This window comes from Trachemys scripta, chromosome 2 (assembly GCF_013100865.1).
Source record: "Trachemys scripta elegans isolate TJP31775 chromosome 2, CAS_Tse_1.0, whole genome shotgun sequence".
NCBI classification, from domain to species: Eukaryota; Metazoa; Chordata; order Testudines; family Emydidae; genus Trachemys; species Trachemys scripta.
The window spans coordinates 248,596,433-248,621,799 of record NC_048299.1 but is presented as its reverse complement, the minus strand read 5'-3'; the positions used below and the strand labels follow the sequence as shown (position 1 = coordinate 248,621,799).

At 43.3% G+C, this 25,367-nt stretch overlaps 1 protein-coding gene across 3 annotated transcripts; it reads right to left on the bottom strand.

Annotated features, from left to right (window-relative positions):
* Positions 1–1,835: 1,835 nt before the first annotated feature.
* Positions 1,836–22,938, bottom strand: DCSTAMP (dendrocyte expressed seven transmembrane protein). 3 transcript variants are annotated; one of them, XM_034763458.1, is made up of 6 exons: positions 22,853–22,938; positions 20,345–20,456; positions 13,277–13,473; positions 8,637–9,699; positions 3,437–3,766; positions 1,836–2,701 (listed from the first exon to the last, which is right to left on the bottom strand). In XM_034763458.1, the coding sequence occupies exons 4-6, from the start codon at positions 9,696–9,698 to the stop codon at positions 2,618–2,620; spliced, it is 1,476 nt and encodes a 491-aa protein (XP_034619349.1). In that variant the 5' UTR covers position 9,699; positions 13,277–13,473; positions 20,345–20,456; positions 22,853–22,938; the 3' UTR covers positions 1,836–2,617. The 3 variants fall into 3 exon arrangements, with proteins under 3 accessions (XP_034619349.1, XP_034619351.1, XP_034619352.1); XM_034763460.1 differs by lacking the exon at positions 22,853–22,938 and adding an exon at positions 21,513–21,674; XM_034763461.1 differs by lacking the exon at positions 13,277–13,473.
* Positions 22,939–25,367: the final 2,429 nt, after the last annotated feature.

Genomic DNA, 25,367 nt, shown 5'->3' with positions numbered 1-25,367 from the left:
CAGGGGGTAGCCGTGTTAGTCTGTATCTACAAAAACAACAAGGAGTCTGGTGGCACCTTAAAGACTAACAGATTTATTTGGGCATAAGCTTTCGTGAGTAAAAACCTCACTTCTTCGGATTCTTTCGTGAGGTTTTTACTCACGAAAGCTTATGCCCAAATAAATCTGTTAGTCTTTAAGGTGCCACCAGACTCCTTGTTGTTTTTGTAGATACAGACTAACACGGCTACCCCCTGATACTTGACACCGGTGTGGACAGCGCTATGTTGGCAGGAGAGGCTTTCTGGCTGACATAGCAAATGACACTCATTGGGGGGTGGTATAATTATGCCGGCAGGAGATCTCTCTTCTGTTGGCAAAGAGCGGCTACACGGGAGACCTTACATGGCATAGCTGGAGCAGTACAGCTGTGCCACTATAAGTTCTGTAGCGTAAACATAGCCTCGTTATACCGTGCAAGCACCATCCCTACAGAGCACCTGAGCATGCTCCATCCCCTTACGGCTACCATGTGGAACTGGAGTGTGCCATCCTCACAGAGCAGCTGAGCGTACTCCATCCCGTCACAGCGCAGAGTGACTGAACATGCTTCTTCTAGCCCAGGGCTACAGGGGTGAAGCTGGACTTTGCTCAGAATGGCTGCTCTGGGCCAGGGTGGGGCTGCGCACTGGAACTGAGAGCAAGGGGCCTGACTCTCCTATGTGATTAATGACATCCCTGCTGAGACCCAGACAGCATGGAGGAGTTGAATGCAGAAGATACAAAAGCTGGACCGGGGGGAGAAAAAGGAGTAAATTGTAACCAGAAATTTGGTGAGAATGGAACTGGAGTGAGGAAGAGAGAAACTGTGACCGGGACAGGCTGGGAAAAGATACTGGGACTGGGGACTGTGGGGGAATCGAGGTTGTGGACTGGGAGCCAGGAGGAAGGGAGGGGAGGCTGGATTTGGAGCTGGTGAAGGAAATTGGGGAGGGGCTGGGAACCAATTGGCTGGAGTATGACACTCGGATCAGGCAAGGAGCTTGGGGGAGATGGGAGATTGAGACTGGCTGGAAAAAGAGACTATGAATCTGTGGATAGGGGGAATGAGGGCAGATCTCAGAAGGAACTGAGGTGCAGGGGAGAAATGCAATTGTCTGGGCAAAGACACTGGGGCAAAGCACCAGAAAGGGTGTAGGAGGGAGACTGAGATTGGATGAGGGGACCAGGGAGTGAGATTAGGATTGGGAGCCAATGGGGTAGAGGGAGACAGATCAGACAAGGAACTTGTAAGGGGGCACTGGGACTGGCTGAACAAGGAAACTGGGCATGGGATGAGAAACCTGGGAATGGAGATTGGCACTGAGTAGGCAAAGAGAATGGGACTGGGACAAGGAGCCAAGAGCAGGTCAGAGACAGAACTGGGAAAAAGGACAGGTTGGAGGGGATGGGACAGGAGAGGTCAATCTTGAGGCAAATGAGCAGAGATTCTCTGTGCCCATTTGAGCACATTCTACTCCCGGACCTGGAATGGAACTCAAGATTCTTTGAGTCTCAGCACTCTTCTACTGTCAGTGGAAGTGGCAAAGTGTATGTCTCATTCCCCTCCAGTGCTGGTCCACATAGAGGATAACAACCTACTTCTTCTGTCAGTTACTCTATTAGTTCAAGTGTCAGAGGTCTGTGTGATAGATCTAATGATTCTCATCTTGCAGATGAATAATGTGGGTATCGACAAGCTGCCTCATGATGGAATTTATGTTTTTACAGTTTGCTTTTCTAAAAATCTAGGAAATTACAAATTACAAAAAACAAACAAACAAACAAACAACCCTATGTTCATAGAACATTCTTAATATTGCAAGAAGAAAGTTAGGAAATGCCAGAATCAAGGTTGCTCAAGCAACCTTATATTACCGTAACCTTATATATGACCAGTGTAGTTCCCTGAAATTGTTTGGGGAGAATAAGTTAGTCCAAGAGAAAACAAGGACACAGAAGGCCTGATTTTCCAGTGCCTTGCACTTTGTGGCATTTATGTATGTGTAAAATAAGTCCAGAGTGGTTGTCAGCTGCTACCAGTTCAGAATAGCAGCATCTTGCTCTCACTTCACATATGTGTAAGGCCACCAGTTCAGCAGGATACTTAAGAATATGTTAGGCTCAGTGATTTCAGTGGGACAGCTCATGCTTAAAGTTGGATTGGAGACTAAGAGCCTGATTCCTATTTTACAGTAGAGCCGCTTTACACACTGTGGCAGAATACAGGGTATTCAAGGTAGGAGCAAATGTAAATTACAGAATAATACTGCCACAACCATGTATGGTGGCCTTACCAGGAATGGGAGTCAGGCCCTAAATGTCTGCACAGGTGCAAGGCAGCGCAGAATCAGAATTGAAAACGGATTAAATAATAGGATTAAATATTATTACAGTTTCCCAAATTTTACCAAAATACTGCAGGCTGCTATCTTTTGACATTTATTTTTACTTATTTAAAATTTATATATAATATGCAAATTAACTGGCAGCACTTTATGGAAATATTTTAAGAAAGCAGGAGCAATACAGGTGCAATATACAGGGACCTTTTGAACCGAAGAACTGTGAGCTTATCTAAAAGGTTAACTGGCCTTTTTCAAACATTGTTGATGTTTATCGTGTCTTTTTCTTTCTTCCTGACCATTCCCATTGCCTTGAATATTGGGAACCAGAAGTGGAACTGAGAAGACAGAAAAGGTGTGTTAGTGACATGTTACCACTGAGTACCAGTCCTTCACAGACCCTGCCATCCAGCATCTTAAATGCCAAGAACTTTTTTTTGCATAGAAATCCATTAAAATATATATTTGGGTAGTTCATTGTTTTTTGCATATGAAAATAAAAAGTTCTTCTCGCTATATGCTATTTGCAGTATCCATTCAATTGTGTTTTACAAACAGAACTGCATTAACCATAGTGCATCTTGATTTGCTAGAAACTGAACATTGTTAACAGTAAGAAGCTGATTATTAATACCAATTATTATATGTTTGGATCATGAGAACCCCATTTATAAAGTAGGCACTTTCCACACATATATGAAGACACAGAGCCAGTGCATGATTATCTGGCCTGTTTAGGTGTGCCTGTGTGTTCTAATATAGTTCATGTGTTGTGTGGATAGGACAACATGCTGATAGAACTGCAATTTACCTCTCGCCCCAATTCAGGAAAACACTTAAGCATGTACTAAAATCCATTTCTATTCAGGAAAGTATATTAGCATGTGCTTAAAGTTAAGCTAATGTTTAAATACTTTCCTGAACTGGGGTCTTTATGATCAAGCAGACCAAAACCCTGGATTCAGCTATACCTGGACTTTGGAAAAGTTCTGATCTGCCTCTGAATCTGAACTGTGCAGTTATTCTGAGAGAGAGAGAGAGAGAGATTTTTTTCCATAGTGTTCATGGCTTACCTTTGTAGCAAATGAGTTCAATTTCCTTTTTACATTTTTCTGTGGAATCTTTGATCTTTTTCTCAGTAGTTTTGCATGCAGATAATGTATCCGTTTCATCTCTATGTTGGGATAAAATGAAGTTGACACAAGTATTTTAAGTTGCGTCAGGGTGGTGGAGAATAATGCAAAGATTATTAGACAAAAGATGATGCATCCAAGCTGGAGCCATGTTGAGGAGAGCAAAAACTCTGGTTTAGGGAGGCATTCATGCTTAAACAGAGAAGAGTTAAAGGAAACATTCGTTGTCTTGCGCTCTCCATTGTTGAAAATAAACGTGTTTTCATTTTTCTGTATGGGGGAAAAAGCTGGTTTTAGTACTAATTACTTTCTTTTAAAATAGTTATTGCATTTCATACTCAGCTATGCAGAGTGATCTGTATTAGACATGATGATCGAACCCATCTCCTGTCAATGAAGGATTGTTCATAACAGTATGTTTACTCGTGAACTCCCCAGTTGTGTGTGAAATGTGCCAAATGATAGGATTTGCACCACGTCTCTTTGGAGTCTGTCCCTCAAGCTAAGGGATCAAACTGTCAGGATCTTTTTCTTGATGATATTGTCCCTCTCCTTAATTTTATCCTTTTCCTACTGTAAACCATGTCAATTATTCCTCTCTGGTGTTTACACCCTTCAGATATTTGTAGACACGTCTCTGCTTACTTTTCAATTAGGCAAGAGCTAATTACTCTCCTTTAGTCCAGCTTTATGAAAGTGGTAAATGAAAGTGGTATTTTGCTGCTTAATCTTTCCTCATAATTTACTCTCTCTGCCCCCATCCCCCACCCAGTAACTTTTGTTGCTTTTCTCTGATCTCTTGGTATGTCTGATGATTAACAGCTAAAGAGGGGGTGAGGGAAATTTATTCACAAAGGTACTGTGTAAATGAGCCAGTGGATAAGAGAAGAAAGACCACAGTAGACATTCAATATGAAACACAGATACAAAAAATGGAGCCAGATTGTGCCTGTCTTTATCAGGAGTAAAATGCTCAAGAGGTTGCAGGCTTCATTCTGCTTGACTAGTCTTTGGCCTCTATCTCTGAGACTGACCACTATGGGGCCAATTGTGACAACGATAGGGTGGTTTTTTTATGTGGATACCTGCCTACAGGGTATTAGAACCGCTCCTTGGGATCCAAATTCCATAGACTTCAAGGAAGTTGAAATAAAGGTTTGAACTTTGCAGCCTGGGATCTAATCTACTAGAAATGTACTCATTTCCCACACAGCAGAAAACTGAACAGTAATCAGAAGGCTACATTGTTCAGTCAAATCCATCTCTACATGACCAGACAGCTCTCTGCAGAACACAGTTTGGATTAGCCATAGATTATCCTGTTTGTGTACTACTGCCCTCTGTTACAGAGACTCAGTCCTGCTCATTTGTCCAGTGCAGGTAGAACTGATCAAAAGTCAGAATCTCCATCCCATGAAATTCTGATATTTTGACAATCGCTGATGTTCAAGCTCAAATACTGAGTATTTTTGGGAAATGAAAAGTCCTGAATGAAATGTAGAAACATTTTGCTTCCACTCAGTGAACTGCATTCCTTCACCTGAGCTGCCCTACTGCCTCAAAGGAGTTGCAACTCTGGTGCCTCAAATCCCCATTCTCAACTTTGGATCAGGCCCCGCAGTCAGATTACATCCCCCATGATGCATTGGGATCATGGGATTTCCATTATATCCCACAGTGGTCCACCCAGAGGGTAAACTGCAATGTATCTTGTATGTTATCTGGACAGGGAGCCCCCAATAGGGGAAAATGAGGGCACGAAGCCCGCAAACTACAAATTCCATGAGACACTGCAGTAATACAAGTAGATTTGATTAGACAAACTAAAATGTTTCAATTGGGGAAAACCCAATCCAAAACATTTTGTTTCAATTTTCCCACAGAAATCTTTGATTGTGCAGAAGCCACGTTTTCCATAGGAAAAAACATTTTGTTTGAAAATTCTTGACCAGCTGCAGTTACAAGTTATAAAGCGAACAGTTCTCTGTCTTTGGAGAGGAAGGAGCCACGGTTGGTTAAGGCAATTGACTCTTAGTAGCCTCATTCTCTTGCAATCCCATCCACATCCACTCCTGTAGCAGGGTGGGGGGAAAGAAAGAAGCACAGAGCCTGCTGCTTATAGTAGGGTGGAGGTGGAGAGAAACACACTCACAGATGCCACTGCTTGGGAAAGTAGGAAGGGTGTGAGAGTGCCATAAAGCGCACTGTTTGGGAAGGCTGAGGGACCATTATCCACAGAAAGCCCACTGCTCAGGAGGGCAGTGGATCAGCATCTTCATGGAACCCACTGCGTTGGGAATTCCTCTCACCCTTCCTACAGAACCTATTGCTGTGCTGGGGGATGTTTCCCAACAGTCCTCTGTGTGAGTGGGGGCTGCCACCTACAAAGGGATTTGGGTGTGGACACTTCCCTGTAAAGCCCTCTGCTCAGAGCCGAGAGCATCCCTCAGCGACGCCACTGTTCTTGTCTGAGTGACACAATGAAAATCCCCACATGGATCTTTATTTATGCGGTTTGGGAGAAAGCCAGAGCATTAAAACCCTCTGCTCAGATGCAGAATGGAGGGAGGAGAATGCCCCAGTCATCTGATTGGCGTTGTCAGGGTCTCTCCCACGAGCGGCCCTCTGAGCAGCTCTGGGTCCCAAAGAACAGCAAGTGTAGACCAGAGCCCTCCTCCCCAGGCCTACCATGCTTATTGCTTAAAATTTGTAGAGGCAGGAAGTCTGTCCCTTTGAAGAAGGGGGATCTGAGGTTGTACCCCATGATTGCTGTGAAGATCAGAATGGCCATGATGTGCAGTAGAGCTGCCATAGTTCGTTCCATTATACTGTTTATGCTAACATACTTTCCGAAGCTTTGCAAATTAATTTCAAGGACTATATATGAGAATCCTTCACAGTGCTCACTGGCTAGGGAATAAAAGAGCAGTAACTGGGAGTGAAACCTGAACTCAGGTTTTCTCCATAGCATTGTAGAACACCCCCAGAAATATGAGAGGCAGTGGATTTGAATTTAGTATTCTCTGGGTTTTTAAGGTGAGTGTCTTCTATACTTCCCTTTTGAAGATGGGCCATCAATTTAATTTTATTTATTGAAATGGGTAAAATATCTGACACACATGAGAGAAAGAAAAAAATTGTCCTGGCAGATCAAATATTAAATAATTTTAAATCCCTTTCTGTTTGGTTGTAACTTGAAGCAAATACCTAATTATTTTCCTCATTTTAAGAACCCTCCTCTTCAGAACACCTGAGATTTTTATAATTGCTTCTTGTATAAATGAACTCTTTTTGGGGAAGGGGGGGGATCAGTGTTAGCACAATTAACCCCAAGAAGAAGTAATAAGAAATGTAGTGGCTGAGCAGCAAGAAATTAACAGTAGAGGAATGAACATGTGCTACACTGTACATAGATGTACGTAGTTAAACATCTTGAAATCCCTTTGAAATTTCTTGATCCCCCAGGTATCAAGAAGTTGTTTACTTTATGTAAGGTGTTTAGGCCCTAATCCTGCAAGCCACCCTGGGTGGGCAGACCTCCTGTGCCTTTGCAGGCCCTACTGATGTCTATGTGGCTCCACCCATGGAGCAGCTTGCAGGATCACCAACTTTGTTTGCAAGTATAAGACTTTGAGGGTAAAATGTTGATTGTTCCCTCCCTGTGGCATTCCATTGTGAGATCCACTATAGGTATTTAGAATGAAAATTACTAGAGAATTCATAGAACATTTAGGTGGAATCCTCTTCCTAGCACACAAGCTTTCAATGCCTGTTAGTCAGTTTGGGTGGCTGATGATGCTGTTGTTATGGCTAAAACAGCCCAGAATAAAGAGTATAAATTGTTAAAATGGCCTCCAGTACAAAAAGTACTGTATACAGAAAGCAGGAATCCTTGTGTGCTTAAAAGGAAATGAAGCTATTCATAAAGAGGAATTAAACACTAGAGCTTTCTTCTGAGACATAGTTTCCATCTGTTGCCTTCCTCTGTAATAAACCAAGGGCGTTACCATTTTGTGTCAGAGTACTGGTTCCTGTTTAAAATATTCTGTGATTTCAATCCTCCCCTAAGAAATCTTTCAGTAATGTCACACTCCCAAGAGTTCATATTTAAACACTCTGTGAAGCTTCAGGGTAACTTGTTGCCAGAAAGTTTATGGTGATTGGGCTCAAGTGGCACAAATTTATGAAGGGGAAGCTGTTGTGAACAGAAATCACAGGGAGGCTGGAAGTTTCTTATGGAAGACATGACCCTTCGTGTAAGAGTCTAACTAGAATAAAGTTGCCACCCCACCTGTTTACCTGACTGATTTTGTTTGGGGCACCCTAATTTGGCCTACTGCAAGTTGCAGGGCGGTTCTTTTAGATGGGAGCCATTTCTATGGTATAAATGCTCAAGGGAATTCTTTAAATAAAATGTGGCCACAGAGATCTTCTTCCTCACTCAGGAGCAGATCCAAGATGGAGACTGCATGGAATACATGCGTAAGTGTCACTGCGCAATATACTTGAGGAACACAGTGGGGTTGCTAAAATAGTTTTAACATTTGCTCCTGGGTGATTCAATATTATGTTAAATGGTGAAATCTTTAACCAACTCAGCTGCACCCAGAGACATCTCTTCTGTCACTTATATCATTTACTATAAAAGTGGTGACCTACAGAGACCTTATCACTAATAGGCTTCCAGGATTATGCTCTTGAGAGCAAAGGACAGAGAGTTTCAAGCAGAAGGACCTCTCTGTGAAACTCCATACCACCAGAGAGCATCTTGTTAGAATGCAATGCAAAACTTCTCTCTTTGGGTGGACCTTCCCCACAATACATCAACATACAGACTGGCTGGTGAAACTGTCCCTTCTCCTACATATCTTCCCCTAGAAATATGAAACCAAAGAAAGAGCAGAGAATTGTCTGGTCCCATACAGCAAAATTACTTGAAGCATTATATTTGGTGCACAGACACCATGGTAATGACCCTACTAGAAATACATGAATAGATGGGTAATGGTGACTTCTATGGAATGAAAGAATCCAGGGAAGTATCTATGGGCTTGATCGAGCATCCACTGAAGTCAAGAGGAATTTTTCTATACTAAAACTTATCAGGAGCAATATAGTGTATTATAGGTAAGGTACTTACTTGGTACCTGACTTTCAAATTAACCTCTAGCGCTGGTAATGCGTGGAGATGCTTGCTCACTGAAAAAATTAGCCAGTAAAGCAAATAATCTACTGCTGCAAACAGAACCCAGATGCAAAGATTAGTAAATACAGGGATTAGAACACGTCCTATGCTTTTCCTTTCCTTGTGTGTTAGGCAGAGGGATGGGACGATCACATACTTTTTGCTCTCTTTTTTACTGAGTGGAAGAACACAGGGCTTTTGTTGCTGCCTTTGGTGCTCATCAAATTTAATGAACTGTTTTGTAATGTAAATATTCTTAAACTTCACACTATGAGTGCCCAAGAATTTTCTGAAGAAAAGGTATGTGCCAAGAGGAACTAGAAGAATTCCTATTATAGGCAACAACCCCTGGTTTATATAGGGCTGTATAGCCAGTATAGAAGATATATGGTTAGTAACACTCTGGATTTGTTGTTTTGTGTTGTTCAACTTCATTTTCAAATTTTCATCTGAAATTAAGTAAGATACATTGAATTTGTCACTCAGTGATACTACTTCTTCCACTGGGTTACTTAAATGTTTAGTCTCATTATAAATCCACTGAATTATTTTAATATAGTCTTTTATAAAGGAAAATTGCTCAATCTCTAGATTGCAAGCTATACTGTCTGCCAATATCTTTAGGTTGTGAAAAATATTTTGGATGTTGCCAGCTACCACGACACCAGTCCCAGCAGCAATAAGCGCATTTCTACCTTCACGCAAGCTGCAAGAAAGAACAAACAGTGTGCCAAAGCAGCGCATGTGCTTGGAGGAACACAACCCAGTAGACAGGCCAATCCAGGTGGACCCAGAAATTGCTAAGGAAACCAAAGGATAGTGTGCTAGAAAGGAATGCAAGCCAAGAAATAAGAGGCTGCTTATGATAAAGCTAACAGTAGAGCAAACTGCAAAAAGCTGCAACAGATTCTTCCAGCCAGGCTTCCTCTCTGATACAAAAAGTCCCCAAATGTGTCGAGTTATTGAGGCAAAAATTCTCATTTTCTTCTGAAGGTTGATAATCCACTGATGGCTCATACTAGAAATAAAGGAAAACAAAATGTGTCATTAGTCACAGTTAGCTGCAGTCTATTAGTAATATGCTTTCAACTGACTGACAAACAACTCTTTGCATTACAAAATCTGCAGGGGGATGGGGGATGGGGAAGAGAATGAGGCACCCAGAGAGGACTCCGAACCAGAAGGACCATCTCTATGGTGCAAAAGGATAGCTCCATCTGTATGCCCATTCAGTCCTTCACCTCTTACCAATTGTTTTGGCAAAGTGGCTGATCCAAAAGATACTTTAGCATTTTTCAAAATATTTGCATCCTTTTTCTTAAATTGTATATATATAGATTTAGTGTTTGACTTTATATATATTCATTTTGGGATAGATGGGGTCCTCATGATACAGGGTGGTGCATTGGAGTAAGAGTTACCCTTCCCCTCAAGCACACACCTACTCCCCTGCATAGTTATGTTAGCTTTGCCAGAAGCTGCATGCCCAGTACTTCCCATTGTGATAGTTTTTTTTTTTTTTTTAATATCAGGGTTGGAAGGGACCTCAAGGGGTCATCTAATCCAACCCCCTGCTCAAAACAGGACCAATCCCCAATTTTTGCCCCAGATCCCTAAATGGCCCCCCTCATGGATTGAACTCATAACCCTGGGTTTAGCAGACCAAGGCTCAAACCACTGAGGTATCCCTCCCCCTCCTACCTAGGTATCCAGCAAACAGATCTGTGTTGCCCAAGTGATAGATTTTAGCTGGGGTTGGGTTACAAATCACTTGAATGCGGAGTGGGGGGAGGATGAAATGTTGTTATTCTTATTGTATGAGTAAAGGGCAGTAGAACTGTACTTAGCCTGTGCTGATTGAGGGAATCAAGAGAGAGTGTGGGGACAGGTGTTTTGCTTGATGGTCTGCCTGAGTCAAAAGTACTTTTTAACCTGCCCCTCTCCACTGTTTAAAGACAGAGCTGATTAGGCTCCATTTTAGTCTCTTGTTTTGTTAAGTGACCACTACAGCTGAAATCATTAGGTCTAAGTGCTTAGTCCTGCTGTGGAGACAGTATTTCTGTGGAAGAGATGGCCTAGTCTGCTCTAGCAGAGAGGTTCTCCCACTGAGAGCTCAGCTGAAATCACTGAGAGCTGGGTGGAACCTCAAGAGACCAACTCGCAGAGTTCACAGTGGCAGGTTCAGCAGAAGGTGATGGTGCAGGGCCATTGACAACAGAGCAATGGAGTGAATGGTGGCACAATGAACAACAGTGGTCAGAGCGAACAGTGAGCAGCTGGAGGAACGAGCAAGGTGCCTTCTTGCCCCCCACCTGGGAGGTGAACTCATGTGAAAGCACCCCTGAACTCTGAGTCTCCACTGACCAAAGACAACACCAGTGAGTGTTAATGAGGCTGTTAAGAATGCTGGAGAAACAACATAGTTCATATGAACAAACATGGCTGTGGCATCATACTTTCTATTTAAACAAGAGATACAACACACTACAAACTGTAGGCCAATGTTAAGTGCATTGTCACTTGTTCATCCTGAAGTTGAACACTGTTTCCGAACAAGACCAGCAAATGCTTACTATCTTTCTGCAAGAAACTCAACTGACTGGCTAGAAGCATGTGGTGCAACAGTGAAGGAATCAACAGTTGAAAAAGTGAACTCTCTCATCACATTCAAAAAATTTGCATACATGGCTGATGAATGCACCGATACAAATGGGCATCAAGTATTAAGTCATTGTGTACATTATCTTGATGTCAGGGATAGGCCAGTAGATGCATTTCTAGATGTTCAAGTTATAGAAGACACGTCGGCTGCATCTGTGACAACCCACATCTTAGAAGAGTTAAATGCTTGTCAATTGGACCCCAAACAGATGGCTGCTTGTGCATTTGATGGAGCTGCAAACTTCTCTGGAAGACATGGTGGAGTACAAGTTTTGCTCAGAGAAAAGTGTAACCGTAATCTCTCCTATACACACTGCAGAGGCCATCTACTCCAACTAGCATTAGTACGAGCTGCAGACTCTTCAAAAGACATTAAAAATCTATAAATTTAATGTCTTCATTATATTCTTTTTTCAGCAACTGTCCAAAAAGACTGAGTATCTTGGAAAATATAGAAGATACACTGGGACTGAAGTTCAAATTAGTCCAACCTGGGAAAACCCTCTGGCTTTCTTATGATCGATCTTTGGCTGTTGTCTTAAAATTACTCCAGCTGTTATTACTGGCTTTGGAAAGTATCTACCAAGATGGGATGGCTCTAAGTAGTGAGGCTGGTGGATTACTTTTGCTACTATATTCAGAGAAGACTATTGCCATTCTCTCTCTTGTAAGTCTACTGTTGAAACCACTTGGGTCATTAAACAATGCCATCCAGGCATCTGCTACAACAGTAGTAGATCTTTGGCCAGTGATAGAAGCTAAATTTGGATCAATCAGAGAGCTATCCATTGAAAAAGTACGGGAAGAAGCAAAGACTTCAGTCCAGAAGTTGACTAATGAAGGCATTTATATTGAATCCTTAAGTGAAGAGGACAAGAAGTGTTTGTTAAGGCAACTGAAAAAGCACACAGACTTGATTCTTAAAAATCTACAACAACGACTTCTAGATTCTACTCAACCTCTGACAGTTGCATGGAGTGCAGCACTACCAGCAATGGGGCTGCCCTGTGCTCAGGACAGAATAGAGAATTTGAACACAGAGTGGAATATCATACAACGAATGAATGAAGATTTGACTTCAACTTCTATTTTATCATCACTAGTGGCTCAACCGGATCTTTATGCTATGTTTCCTGGGATGAAAGAAGTAGGAATTCATCTCTTGCTACTCCCAGTCACAACAGCTACAGTTAAGTGTTCTTTTTCATCATTGAATAGAATTTTGTGTTCTGAAAGAAGTCGCTTTCTGCCTGATCATGTGAATGAACTAATGAGCATATCAATTGAAGGAATGGAAGTTCCAGACACACGAGAAGCCACCAAAGACAAACGCATTGCATTCAAGAAGTTCATTAACAGAATTGTGCAAAATTATAACAAGAAACCAAGAAGAGTGTAGATGTCGTGCTTCACAGACAGCTTGAGTAGACAACTTTAATTTGTGTGATGATTTTAAAACATGAGTTAAATCTAATAAAATGGTCATGAAACATTTTTCAGTTTTTACTATGTTGTCATACAACCCACCTTCACCCTCACGGTCTCACCCCTCATCAGCCCTGACCCTTCCCCCTCCCCCGTAAATTCAAATCCCCCCTGCATTTCAATTCATGGGGAAAACACTGCATTGTGAGCAACTGAGTGGGTTCATCTCCTTCCCCAGTGCACCAGCCAATGGAGCTGTCTGGGTGGGGGTGAGGGAGTGTGCTGTGCTCTGAAATGGGATGTAGCAAAATACTCCTTCCCCCTGTCCTGGAAGAAGAACTATACCTCCTCCCAGGGCAGCGCAACTACATATTGCCCTTAATATATACAGCGAGGGTTAACATTTCAGGTTCCCAAAAAGAGGACACTGCCGGAGGGGGAAGAGCTGTGGGGAAAGTGGTGGGGGTATTTGGGGGGAAAAAGAGGGGAGGGGGAGCTGGATGGGGTACCTGTGGAGGGGGTACTCGCTGGAGGTGGGGGCAGTGTTGCTTCCTGTCGAGGTGGCAGGATGGCTGGCACAAGCCCAGGATGCAGCGACAGCTGTCAGTCAACACTTCCCTGTGGGACTCCTGCCCCAGGGCTGGAAGCTGGGGCCTGTGTGGGAGGGATCTGGCAGTTGTGGCTTGCAGAGGAATGAACCAATCAGCTGTGGATGCAGGGAAGAGATCAATTGGGAAGCAAACCAATCGGAGCATTTTCTGAGCTGCAGCTTGCCTGCTCTGCAAAAACTTACACATTGCATGTTATTTGAGAAATCCTCCCAGACAGAGAAAGGGAAAAGAGGGAGTGTCAAGGAAAAACTGGACATATGGTAACCCTATAACCTTAAAGACTCACTCTTGCCCTCTATAACCTTATTTCCTATGTGCCACTGTGTGTGTATGTATGTATGTGTTTAAATTAGAGCATTCTTGTGAAATTAAATCACAATTCAACATTTGCTAGGTAATAATATATTTCCTGCAACCACATCTTTTTTTCCCTTCATTTTTTACAATATGTTCTTTATAGTGAGATTTCTCCAAAGATGCAGGACAAATTTATATGCATATTAAAGTTTTAACATATTATGATGTCAGATAACAATTAAATAAGATAAACTATTGCAATTTTGTCCTGTAATAGGAAGCTATTGTCTTTACAAATACCATTTGAAGATATTACACTGGGTTTTCTTTCGCCTGAACACAGCAAGTTACCAGTAATTAGGCTAGTAGTTCATACAAATACAGTATTTTACTTGCACTTGAGTTTATGAATTCACTGAAGTGTTCATTGTATTGCATGTCTCTTCCTCTCCTTGTTAAAGCAGCAAAGAGTCCTGTGGCACCTTATAGACTAACAGATGTATTGGAGGATGAGCTTAAGAAGTGGGTATTCTCCAATACGTCTGTTAGTCTATAAGGTGCCACAGGACTCTTTGCTGCTTTTACAGATCCAGACTAACATGGCTACCCTTTTGATACCTCTCCTTGTTGTTACTTATTTGGTTTTAGCAGTACCAGGTTTGCATATGATACAAGTTTACAGTAAGAGAGGAGCAAGTTGTGTAGTGGTTAGAGCACAGGCCTGATTCCAGCTATGTTCTACTCTGAGACATCTTTGTTTTATTCTCCACTCTGTCATTGTAGCTTGGCCATCCAGGTGTGGAGCATAACCTAATTGCTGCTCTGTGCTCATTGACTTTCAATGGGCATTTAGGGTGCACAACAGCTCTTTGGAAATGTGGAACCCCTACCAGTATCAGTTCCTGAGTTTACTCAGATGTATATAATTTATATTGGAGATATAAATATCTCATAGAGCTGAAAGGGACCTTGAAGAGTCATCAAGTCCAGTCCTCTGCCTTCACTAGCAGGACCAAGTACTGTCCCTGACAGTTTGTTGTTGCCCCAGATCCCTAACTGGCCCCCTCAAGGATTGAGCTCACAACCCTGGGTTTAGCAGGCCAATCCTCAAACCACTGAGCTATTTTACTGTGTGGGTTAAGTGATCTTACTGCCTGTAAAATGAGTGCAGTAGCAGTTGGTAGTTCTAATGCTTGACACATCAGAGAAATGTTATAATTAATGTTTGTAAAGTATTCTGGAACCTTCAGGTGCAAGGTGTCATGTCAGGCTTCAGATAAGTGACTCCGGGATAGAACTGGGAAGGGAACATGGAAGAAACCAAATTCTTACCCTAGCCATTAGAAAATATGCTTCTTCCTATTTAATCTATCTAATCTATCGTGAGCATTCTCATCTCCTTATGTATTATCTGTATGGCTGTGTGAGCTCATGATCTCCTTTCTGGTGGGTTAGTACACATGAACAGAGTCCCTGGAATGATGACATGAGCTCAGCCACAGCAGAACATGTATTTATTATTGGAAAAGGGGACAGAATCACACCCTGGTCCTGCAAAATTCCTCTCAATGTTACTCCCTGAGTCAGGGTTCTTTCCAGAACCTGGGAGAGATAGCTCAGTGGTTTGAGCATTGGCCTGCTAAACCAGGGTTGTGAGTTCAATTCTTGATGGGGCCATTTAGGGAACTGGGGTAAAAATCTGTCTGGGGATTAGTCCTGCCTTTGAGCAGGGGGTTGGACTAGATGACCTCCTGAGGTCCCTTTCAACCCTGATAGTCTATGATTCAGATGGGAGGAGCCACAGCCTTTAGGGGCTGTCTATGGATGTGACACTCATGCATAGACTCAGTCAGCACAGTTACTCTGTTACAGGATGTAGTCTAGTTCAGCATTTCTTAGATGCGGCCACCAGGGGCTTTTCGTGTGGCCACAGCCCCCTGGACTGTGATGGGGAGAGAGGGCTCCCTTTTGCACCTGGATGCACTGCCTTGATGTTGGTTGCTGGGGCTATCAGCAGGGATTGGATCCTTCCCCCTTTGGAGTCACCTGGGCCACAACATCAGAGAACCAGGCAGCCAGTGGGTTTCCTGCCTTCCCAGGGGCGGTGGGGCTCAGGCTTTGGGCTTCAGCCCTGGGATGGCAGGGTGGCAGGCTCTGGACATGGGGCTTCAGGCTCCAGCCCTGGGCTCTGGCTGAGCGACGGCAGGCCCCAGACGCCAGCCACACAGCTTCAGGCTCCATTCCTGGGCCCTGTCCTCCAGCTGCGAGGCTTCAGTCTTTGGCAGCAGGGCCTCAGGCTCCAGCCCGCTGCTACCTCCCCCAGCCCCCAACTCCCATTTCCCCTGGCCCCCACTGCCTCCCCCGACCCTCCATTCAGAGCTTAATTTGTCCCCAGGCTTGCCAGGGCTGAGTAAGACTGTTGTGAAAAGTGATATTAACAAACATACAATTATCACTTTTCACAACAGACTTACTTGCTAGCAATAAATAAATACATGTCCAAATCATTGTAATTTGTGCATATTTATTTGGTTTTCCTAAAGCTAATTAACTATTTTATGAAAAAGTGTGAGTGTGGCCACCAGCAAGTGTTGGTGGCCATATTCTGAGGCCACCAAAAATTTTGTCCTGAGAACCCCTGGTAATTAGCACAGGTAAGAGATTACTTATGTATTATTATTGTAGCAGGATTTTGTAAATGGATCATTATAGTTTCACCTAATAGGAAAACCTTTAATCTACACATTAGAAAACAAATACACGTATTTACGTTTTAATAGTAGCCAGAGGTGGATCAGCAGAGGGCCAGGGACCAGAGAATTTGCAGCTCTGCAGGTACTTTAGTCTTTCGCCTCAGCAAAGGGAGTGGGTCCAGGACTGTGGAAGCTACTCCACCTATTAGGCTGGTGTAGCATCTAAAGAGCAGCACAGATTTCACCCCACAGTTTGTGTGGGAGGATTCCTGCCCTTCATGCCCCTATTACAATACTCCAGTCCCCAAATGAGTTAGGTTAAATAGATCTGGTGTTCAATTTTTTTCAGTCTCAGAGAACTTCTATGAAACTCATAAAATACTTTGGACTGTAGCCCTGTGGTGGTACAAGGAATTTTTAAGCTCTGCTGAGGAAGCAAGCAAATCTTATAAGCTCTGAAAACCAAATTTCTGCAAACAAGATCAAGGAGACTGCAAACTCCGATGGTGAAGCTTTGTTAAGTTCTATGCAGGGCCGGCTCCAGGCACCAGCCCACCAACCTTGTGCTTGGGGTGGCACCTGGAGGGGGGCGGCGCGGTGCGGCGCTCCAGCTCCGGCCGCCGGGAAGAGCGGGGCCACGGCCGGGCTTGCCGCCCTCCCCCCGGTGCTCCGGCCGCCCTCCCCTGCCGCGCTGGGGGGAGGGGGAAGCGGCCAGACGCTTTTTTGCCTGGGGCGGCAAAAAAGCCAGAGCCGGCCCTGGTTCTATGAGTCAGATCCTCAGTTGGTGAAAACTGTCATAGCTCCGCAATGGAATCAAGCACAGAACTGGAGGGCCGCAATGGAGATATGACTGGGGGTCTGACCCAGGCTATTGAAAAGATATGGATTTCTGTTCTTTAATGAATAATTATATAAATCAAATGCAAATTTTTTTAGCATTAATATTACATTAAGACAAGCACTCAAATGTGAGATAATCACAAATTATAAGGTTGATTTCTCTTGCATCATCCGTTTTACACAAGCATATTTTCTATTCCTCTTCTCCTTGTTATATAGATACTTCAGTGCATTATTGTTTGTTAATGATTATACTCCCATAAAAATATGTAGGCTGCGATACATGTCTGGGGAGCTCAGCATACAACACAGAAAAGCTAGCCCGGATCTAAGATAGCTTTTGAAATTAGGGAGATGAAGAGAGAGAGAAATACCAAAGCAAGACTTTGGACACAAGAAAAGCATCAGAGCCAGGATGGTTGATATTTGACACCCATGAAATATGCATAAACCCTGAAAACAAACTTGAATGTCTAATTTCAGGAAGAATGGGCTGTTGTTATGAGTTACAAAAGTTGGCATGTGTTTGCATATCACGTCGCTACAGTTTAGCAAATACAGGGCCAGATTGTCCCTAGTCTTTGTGCTGATACACAGTGTGGAGTTCACAAGGGCCTATTAGTGGTCGGAGTCTCCTGGCCCCTGTGATAAATGAAGTGTGTGTGCATGGGGGGGAGCTCCCTTTTATGAACACCCAGCCAGCCAGTTAGCTGTAAAATCCCTCTTGGTGTCTGTTCTCTACTTGCTTTACCTGTAAAGAGTTAACAAGTCCACAGGTAAAAGAAAAGGAGTGGGCACCTGACCAAAAGAGCCAATGGGAAGGCTAGAACTTTTAAAATTGGGAAAGAAACTTTCTCTTTGTCTGTTGTTCTCTGGAGAAGCAATGCTATAAGCAGGAATGCTGTGTAAGGCTTGAACCAGGTATAAAAATTCATCTTCCATACCTAGAAGAAATCATTGGACAGGGCATGTTTAAATAGATGTGATTAGGTTTATTTGTTTGTTTTGGCTTGTGGATCTCCTCTGTGCTAACTCCAGATGCTTTTGTTTGCTTAAAGAAGAACAGGAGTACTTGTGGCACCTTAGAGACTAACAAATTTATTAGAGCATAAGCTTTCGTGGACTACAGCCCACTTCTTCGGAAGTACTCCTGTTCTTCTTTTTGCGGATACAGACTAACACGGCTGTTACTCTGAAACTTGTCATTTTGTTTGCTTGTAACCTTTAAGCTAACCCCCAAGAAAGCTATTTTGGGTGCTTAATTTTTGGATTTAAAATCTAGCAAAGCCTAAGTTCCAGATGTATTTTCTTCCTTTTGTTTTTATTAAAATTTACCTTTTTAAAGAACAGGATTGGAATTTTTGGTGTCCTAAGAGGTTTGTGCATGTTATTTGATTAGCTGATAGTAATGCTAATTTCCTTTGTTTCTTTCTCAGCTCTTCCCTGTGGGAGGGAGGGGTGTGTGTGAAAGGGCTTGAGGGTACCCCACAGGGAGGAATTCCCAAGTGCTCCTTCCTGGGTCCAGGAGGCATGGGGGGTGTGGCATTTGGGTGGTGGCAGCCAAGCCAAGGTCAGAGAAAAGCTGTAACCTTGGGAGTTTAATACAAGCCTGGAGTGGCAAGTATTAGTTTTTAAAATCCTTGCAGGCCCCCATCTTCTGTATTCAAAGTGACAGAGTGGGGATTCAGCCTGGACAGCCCCATTTTCCTTCCCTAGTCACCCAGGGCAGTCAGTACAGTGCCTGCGTTTGGGAGTGCTCGGAAAGCAATTGAGCACAATCCTGCCCCAGTCCCCCCTAGCTCCACCTCACGGCCTACTCAGAATAGTGCCACAATCACACCATCTAGATCACTGATTGCAATCCACCTGCTCGGCAGCTGTTTGTTTTATTCCCCCACCACCCAATTCTTAAATATAAAATGTCATTACCTGAGTATAACAGGATCACAATAAAAGGTGAACACTGGGGACTTTCTTAAAAAAAACCTTTGAAAGCCAAAAATTCTTTGGAGTTGCATCAGCTACTCTCTCTCTAAAACAGCTGATCATCCTTGGGGCTAGAAATTAACACCCTGGTTCAGAATTAGAAACAGATCTGTGTGAAATGGTTCAGCTAAAAATCATGAGTCAGTCCTTAAAACAAGTGGTAAATTCTGAGAGCTTTCTGGAACTTCTAATATGGAAAAAGTAAATCAGTGAAGCTATGCTGAAGTATGGCCACACTGCATTTTAGTAGGAGGGAAAAGAACAACCCTCTATATCTACTGTAATATTGAGGCAAAATGCCCTCCACCAAAGAGCCTCATCCTTTTGTGTCTGTTGCCTAGTTTCGGAGCATTTTGCCCTCCAGAGACCCTGCACTTTCATTTTGACAAGTCCCGTGTCTTTCTTTTAAGAATGCAACATGGTTATCCTTGTATTCCCCAGCATACACAGATTTTTGGGATCATTACCATTATACATAACAAAAAGAGAAACCAGTCTGGGAAAGCAATTTCCCCCCCTAGATTCCTATTTTCTGTCGGCATCTATATATTATATTATTGAGGGAAGGTGGATCCTAGTGATCTGAGCAAAAGATGGGAGCCAGAGACTGCTGAGTTCTACTCCTGGTGCTGGCCTGATTCTTCCTGTGTCCTCAGGCAAGTCACTCAGTCAATCTGTGCCTCAGTTTCCCCACCTGTAATTTAGCTATTTAAAATAGGAATCCTCATAATCATCTACTTTGCTGGGTACTGTGAGGATTAATTATGGGAGTGATGCCAGTGGTATTTAATGTTTGTCATGTGTTTTGATGATGTAAGGATTACAGACTGTAAGAGCTAAAAACAATTATTTAATCTCATTTTTAAATGAAAGACAAGAATATTGGGAAAGGCCTTTTAGGTCAGATTGTAGTCTTCAGACACTGTTCACTGTTGTTGAAGTGGGACAAAGAACAACTGCATAGTACCAGAAGTTCCTGGAGAACGTCATCTCACTCAGCCACAATCCCTCTGCTAGAACAGGAGTTCTGTCACCTGCTCTCTACACACCCTGTTCCAGCCCTCCACTGCCAGGTATGGAAGAACTTGGGCAATAAGCATTCTCTTTTGGGGGAGTCTAGCATTACACCAGCCTGTGCTCCTCAGCTCACCGTAGTTGTCGCCTCCACGGGATCAGTGGTGGGGGAGTTTGCTTCTTGTACCCTCTCCCAATCTCTTGTTCACTGATAATCTAGCCATTCCTTTATATTTCACATTCATATTCTAGAACAAAAATCAAAGACAAGAAGTATCAGCGGTGCCAAAGGGAAAGGAGACCAACATGGGAACATTTCTGAAAACATCTCTATATGCTGTAGTCTGTTACATATATAATGTAATGAGAGCTATATTACTGATATACAGCTTCACTACCCTTGTCCAAATTCTTTATTGCCATTTTTTAAATGACTTTCACCTTGGAAGGAGCATGCAAAATTCTGTCTCATAAAAATAAGAGAATTAATGGAATTTGCCAGCTAATATAAACTAGCTTCCACAAAATATTTTGACTTGTCAGTGCAAATTCTAAATCAAACCACTAGACAATATAAACATGGCTTATTTGAAAGCCATGATTGAATATCGTAAAGGCATGCAGCCAAATACTGAAGTCCTTACTCCATTTTGACACAGTCTTTGCAGTCCTTGGGCTTTTCCCAAGCAATGTTGCCTAGTCCATACACAAGTTGTCGGGTGGGGGTACTTGCATAATCACAGTGTGCTTCATGCCTATATAAAAGTCAAGTATAGTTTGACCACAAGTGGCCCCATTATTTCAACAGCTACTTGAAGGGAAAGGATTACACATAAGGAAAAGGGTGGCATTATGAAATCATTCCCTATACTATACAAAGTATTTTTATACAAAGCAAAAGTTGTATTAATGGCTGCATTTTACATTGTGATTTTATCTCATGCATTATACTTGTGCTTTGCATGCTGTCTAATTTGTTTTTTAAAATCCACAGAATACATAAAAGTAGGAAAAAGAAAATCACATCTGAGTTTCAAAATATTCCCCTCTCACCTCCCCCACCCCGTTTCAGCTGTCAGGGTTTAAAAAAAAAAAAAATGATATCTTATCTCCTAGAACTGGAAGGGACCTTGAAAGGTCAATAAGTCCAGCCCCCTACCTTCACTAGCAGGACCAAGTACTGATTTTGCCCCAGGTCTCTAAGTGCCCCCTCAAGGATTGAACTCACACTCCTGGGTTTAGTAGGCCAATGCTCAAACCACTGAGCTATCCCTCCCTCAGGAGACTTAGAGTAGTTATTTCACCTTTTTAGAAGTACCAGGAAATGCTATGAGGGTTTTATGAAGAGAAAAGATAAATGTAGAAAAGTTGCTTAAAACATGTTTGCTTGGTAAGTGTGGGGCATTCAGCACAGAAATTAGAGCCTGGCCCAGAAGCCCACTGAAGTCAGTGGAAAGGCTCTTAGGGTATGTTTGCACAGCAATAAAATACACACAGCTGGCCCATGTTGGCTGACTTGGGCTGTGGGACTATAAAATTGCTGTGTCGACGTTTGGGCTCAGGCTGGTCCCAGAGGTTCCCTGATCCCGGACTCCAGCCTGAGCCTGAATGTCAACACTGCAATTTTATAGCCCTGCAGCCCCACAAGCCCAAGCCAGCTGATACAGGCCAGCCATTGGTGTTCATTGCGATGTAGACATACTCTTCCTGACTTCAGTGAGGCCCTTGGTGTTTAATAGAAGGTTCATATATTTAAATTGTATTTAGAGAGGGCAGCGATGGCAACAAACACATGTCAATTACAATACATAATGATACATACATGAATGTGTAACTAAAATACAAACATACAGCAATACAAAGAAAATGAGATACAATAACTATCCATATACAGACAAAAACAAAGATGTATCTAAACACCACACATTCTTAATAAGGACCAAAGGACAATAGACCACTTTTGAGGTATATGACTCCGTAAAGATAGTGCAAGGCAGAATGGATTGATTTTATTCTTTAGGTTAGTAAAGTTTCCCCATTGTAAACACATCCAATCCTGAGCCAGATGCTCCCAGAAGACACATAGTGATTATGCCATGGGGCAGCAATAGTAAGTCTTACAGCTACTAAAAGAAAATGGAGGAAGGAATAAATGTTTCTAGTAGAAACATTGCTATCAACACCCCACAATGTTATGGACACAGGCCCCGATGCTGCAGACCTTTAAAAACATGCTTAACTTCAAGCACAAATGTAATTTTTTTGTATGTTTGCAGCCATAGTTAATTGTGTGGGAAATCCCAAATGTAACTTGCATTTAGATTAGTTCCCCAAATATTTGTATGAATGCACAGTCGAACCACCTATGTTCTGGAAAGAGCCTAGAGCTGAGCTGTGGTGCCATCATTTAGGATCAGATCTTCAGCTGTTGTGATTTGCTGTAGCTTCACTAACTTTACCGGAACTAGCATGATTTACACCGGCTGAGGATCTGGTCCTTAAAGTGAATGCCCAGTCCTGGAATATTAATTCAATTTTTAATAGTGTAAAATCAGTACTTAATTACTGTATTAAGTACTTACAAACAGTTAACTGATTTTCCACTTCAAGCCCTTTTAGAATAGAACCCTAAAGATTTACTTACATGTTCTTCCGTAAAACACATGAAGATTCTTTGGGTTGCTGTACTTCTTGATTGTGGTGAGAAGCAGGGACTGGAGCTAATAAAAAGTTTCACATGAGTCACTTGTTCCCCTACTCCCCTGCTGAGTCAGGCACACCACAGTTGTAGAATTATTTTGGTTTTGACAAAGATAAATGAGGATGTAACTCATGCACAAAACTGAAATAATGTATAATTTGCAAGTGCCATTTTTTCCTAAAACTTTCCTCCTGTCAGAATAACAGAGATCAGCAAATGAGATTTAGGGTCAGACTTAGAATCATAGACTATCAGGGTTGGAAGGGACTCAGGAGGTTATCTAGTCTAACCCCCTGCTCAAAGGGGGACCAATCCCCAGACAGATTTTTGCCCCAGATCCCTAAATGGCCCCCTCAAAGATTGAGCTCACAACCCTGGGTTTAGCAGGCCAATGCTCAAACCACTAAACTATCCCTCCCCCTTGGATACCTTTAACTTAGGTTGAATAGTGCTTTACTCCACAAGTGCTCCCACTGAAATCTATATAAGCACTTGTGGAATAAGGTGCTGCTCACCGTGAGTAAGGGTTTTGGAATGTAGCTCTTACGAAATACATAAGGAATTCTACCAAGGTCATACACCCTAAGACAATTCTTAAATTATGTAAAATGTAAAAGCTTAAAGCTTAAAACAGGGCTTTTGTCTGCACTTTTAACTGTAAAAAATGTCTTAACGAGACAGAATAATACCCAACACTACATAAGTGTTTTATATTTTCAAAGTTCTCTTCTGTAATGAACTAACTAATTCTCATGACACCTCTGAGCTAATTAAGTATGTGAAGAGGCACTTTTCACAGCCTGCATAAATACATGGTCTCATGCTATCATTATTAACATTTATTATTTGTATTAAAGTAGCACCTGGGGCTCTTGGTCTTGAATCAGGGCTCCAGTATGGTAGGCACTGTACAAACATACAACAAAGAGATGGTCCCTGCCACAATCTAAGTATGACCAGAGACAACAGGTGGATACAACAAACAGATACGGGTAGCACAAGGAGACAATACTCATCAGCAATGGTAGCCGTAACCGACCCTTACCAGGGGTGAAAGTAGAAATAGGGATTTACCGGTACCGGGCTGGATTGGGGCCGGGTCTGGCCCCTGGAAGGGGCGGGGTCTCAGGCGGAAGGGGCAGAGATGGGGGGGGTCAGAGCCAGTCCTGGCCCACTTTGAATCAGTAAGTGTCCTCCCCTCCCCCGCTGGGGTAGCAGTGGCAGCCGGGGACTCTGACAGCAGTTTAAAGGTCCCAGGGCTCGGCCGCCGCTACCACCCTGGGCCCTTTAAACTGCTGCCGGAGCCCCCGGCTGCCACTGCTACCCCAGGTCTCTGACATCAGGGCTCCAGGGGCTATTTAAAGGGCCCGGGGCTCCCCTGCCTCTACCACCCCGGAACCTGCCGTAGGGGCTCCGGTGGCTATTTAAAGGGCTGGGGTAGTAGAGGCAGCGGGAGCCCCAGGACCTTTAAATAGCCCCCGGAGCCCCGCCGCTACTCCAGGGCTCTGGGGGCTATTTAAAGGGCCCAGGACTCCCCTGCTTCTACTGCCCTGGCCCTTTAAATAGCCCACGGAGCCCTGGGGTAGTGGGGGCAGGGCTCTGGCAGCTATTTAAAGGGCCCAGGGCAGTAGAGGCTGCGGGAGCCCCTGCCCTTTAAATAACCCCCGGAGCCACCCTGGCACTACCATAGGGCTCCAGCAGTGGGGCTCTGACGGCAATTTAAAGGGTCTGGGGCTCCAACAGCTGCTGGGAGCCCCGGCCCTTTAAATTGCTGCCTGGGGAAGCTGTACCGGGGCGTACCGGCTTACTTTCACCTCTGACCCTTACACACACCTTGATTCTTGGTACAAATTAGAGCTGCTCAGGGTTGCTTATGGTCCCAAGGGGCTGTGCTGGCAGAAGGGTTAACCAAGACATAAGGATGCTCAGTCACACACCTCTTTCTCCCAGACATGCCCTTGAACCAGATTATAACAATGGGAGTTCACCAGAGGCCAGATCTACTGGTGTTAACAGTTTCGTTCTGCCAAACCAGCACAAAGCTGACAGAGTGAGGACTGGAATCTGGCCTACAGACCACACACTAGATAGAGTGGAAACTGCCTGGTGCTCTGCCTAATGAGAAAGTGCCGGGGAAGGGCAGGTAAGCTGTATGGGTCACATGGTGACATGATTCAGTTATACATGGAAGGGAGAAAAAGAAGTGCTGCCGTTTTGGATGGTTTTATGTTTTGTATCACCATGTTACGTATGTCCTAACACTTTAGATGGGGGTCTTTTGGGGTGGAGTTTCTTTTAGACTGAAATCTAAATAAATAAATCAACTCACTCTTTGGCCCTATGCTATGGAACATTTTTATCAATGCCCTGGGAGAGTACATAAAGTTTGCAGATGACGCAAAAGTTGTGTGTGTATGTGGGGGGTGTTAAATAATGAAGAGGACAGGTCACTGATCAG

Bases quoted from the DNA above. Each gene is read 5' to 3' on its own strand.
- DCSTAMP (XM_034763458.1), bottom strand. From the start codon at position 9,698: ATGAGCCATCAGTGGATTATCAACCTTCAGAAGAAAATGAGAATTTTT. The intron at 3,767-8,636 runs GTAAGTACCTTA...TCCCCCATACAG, and splicing joins ATTTGAAAGTCAGGTACCAA to AAAAATGAAAACACGTTTAT. The intron at 2,702-3,436 runs GTAAGCCATGAA...CTGTCTTCTCAG, and splicing joins TGAACTCATTTGCTACAAAG to TTCCACTTCTGGTTCCCAAT.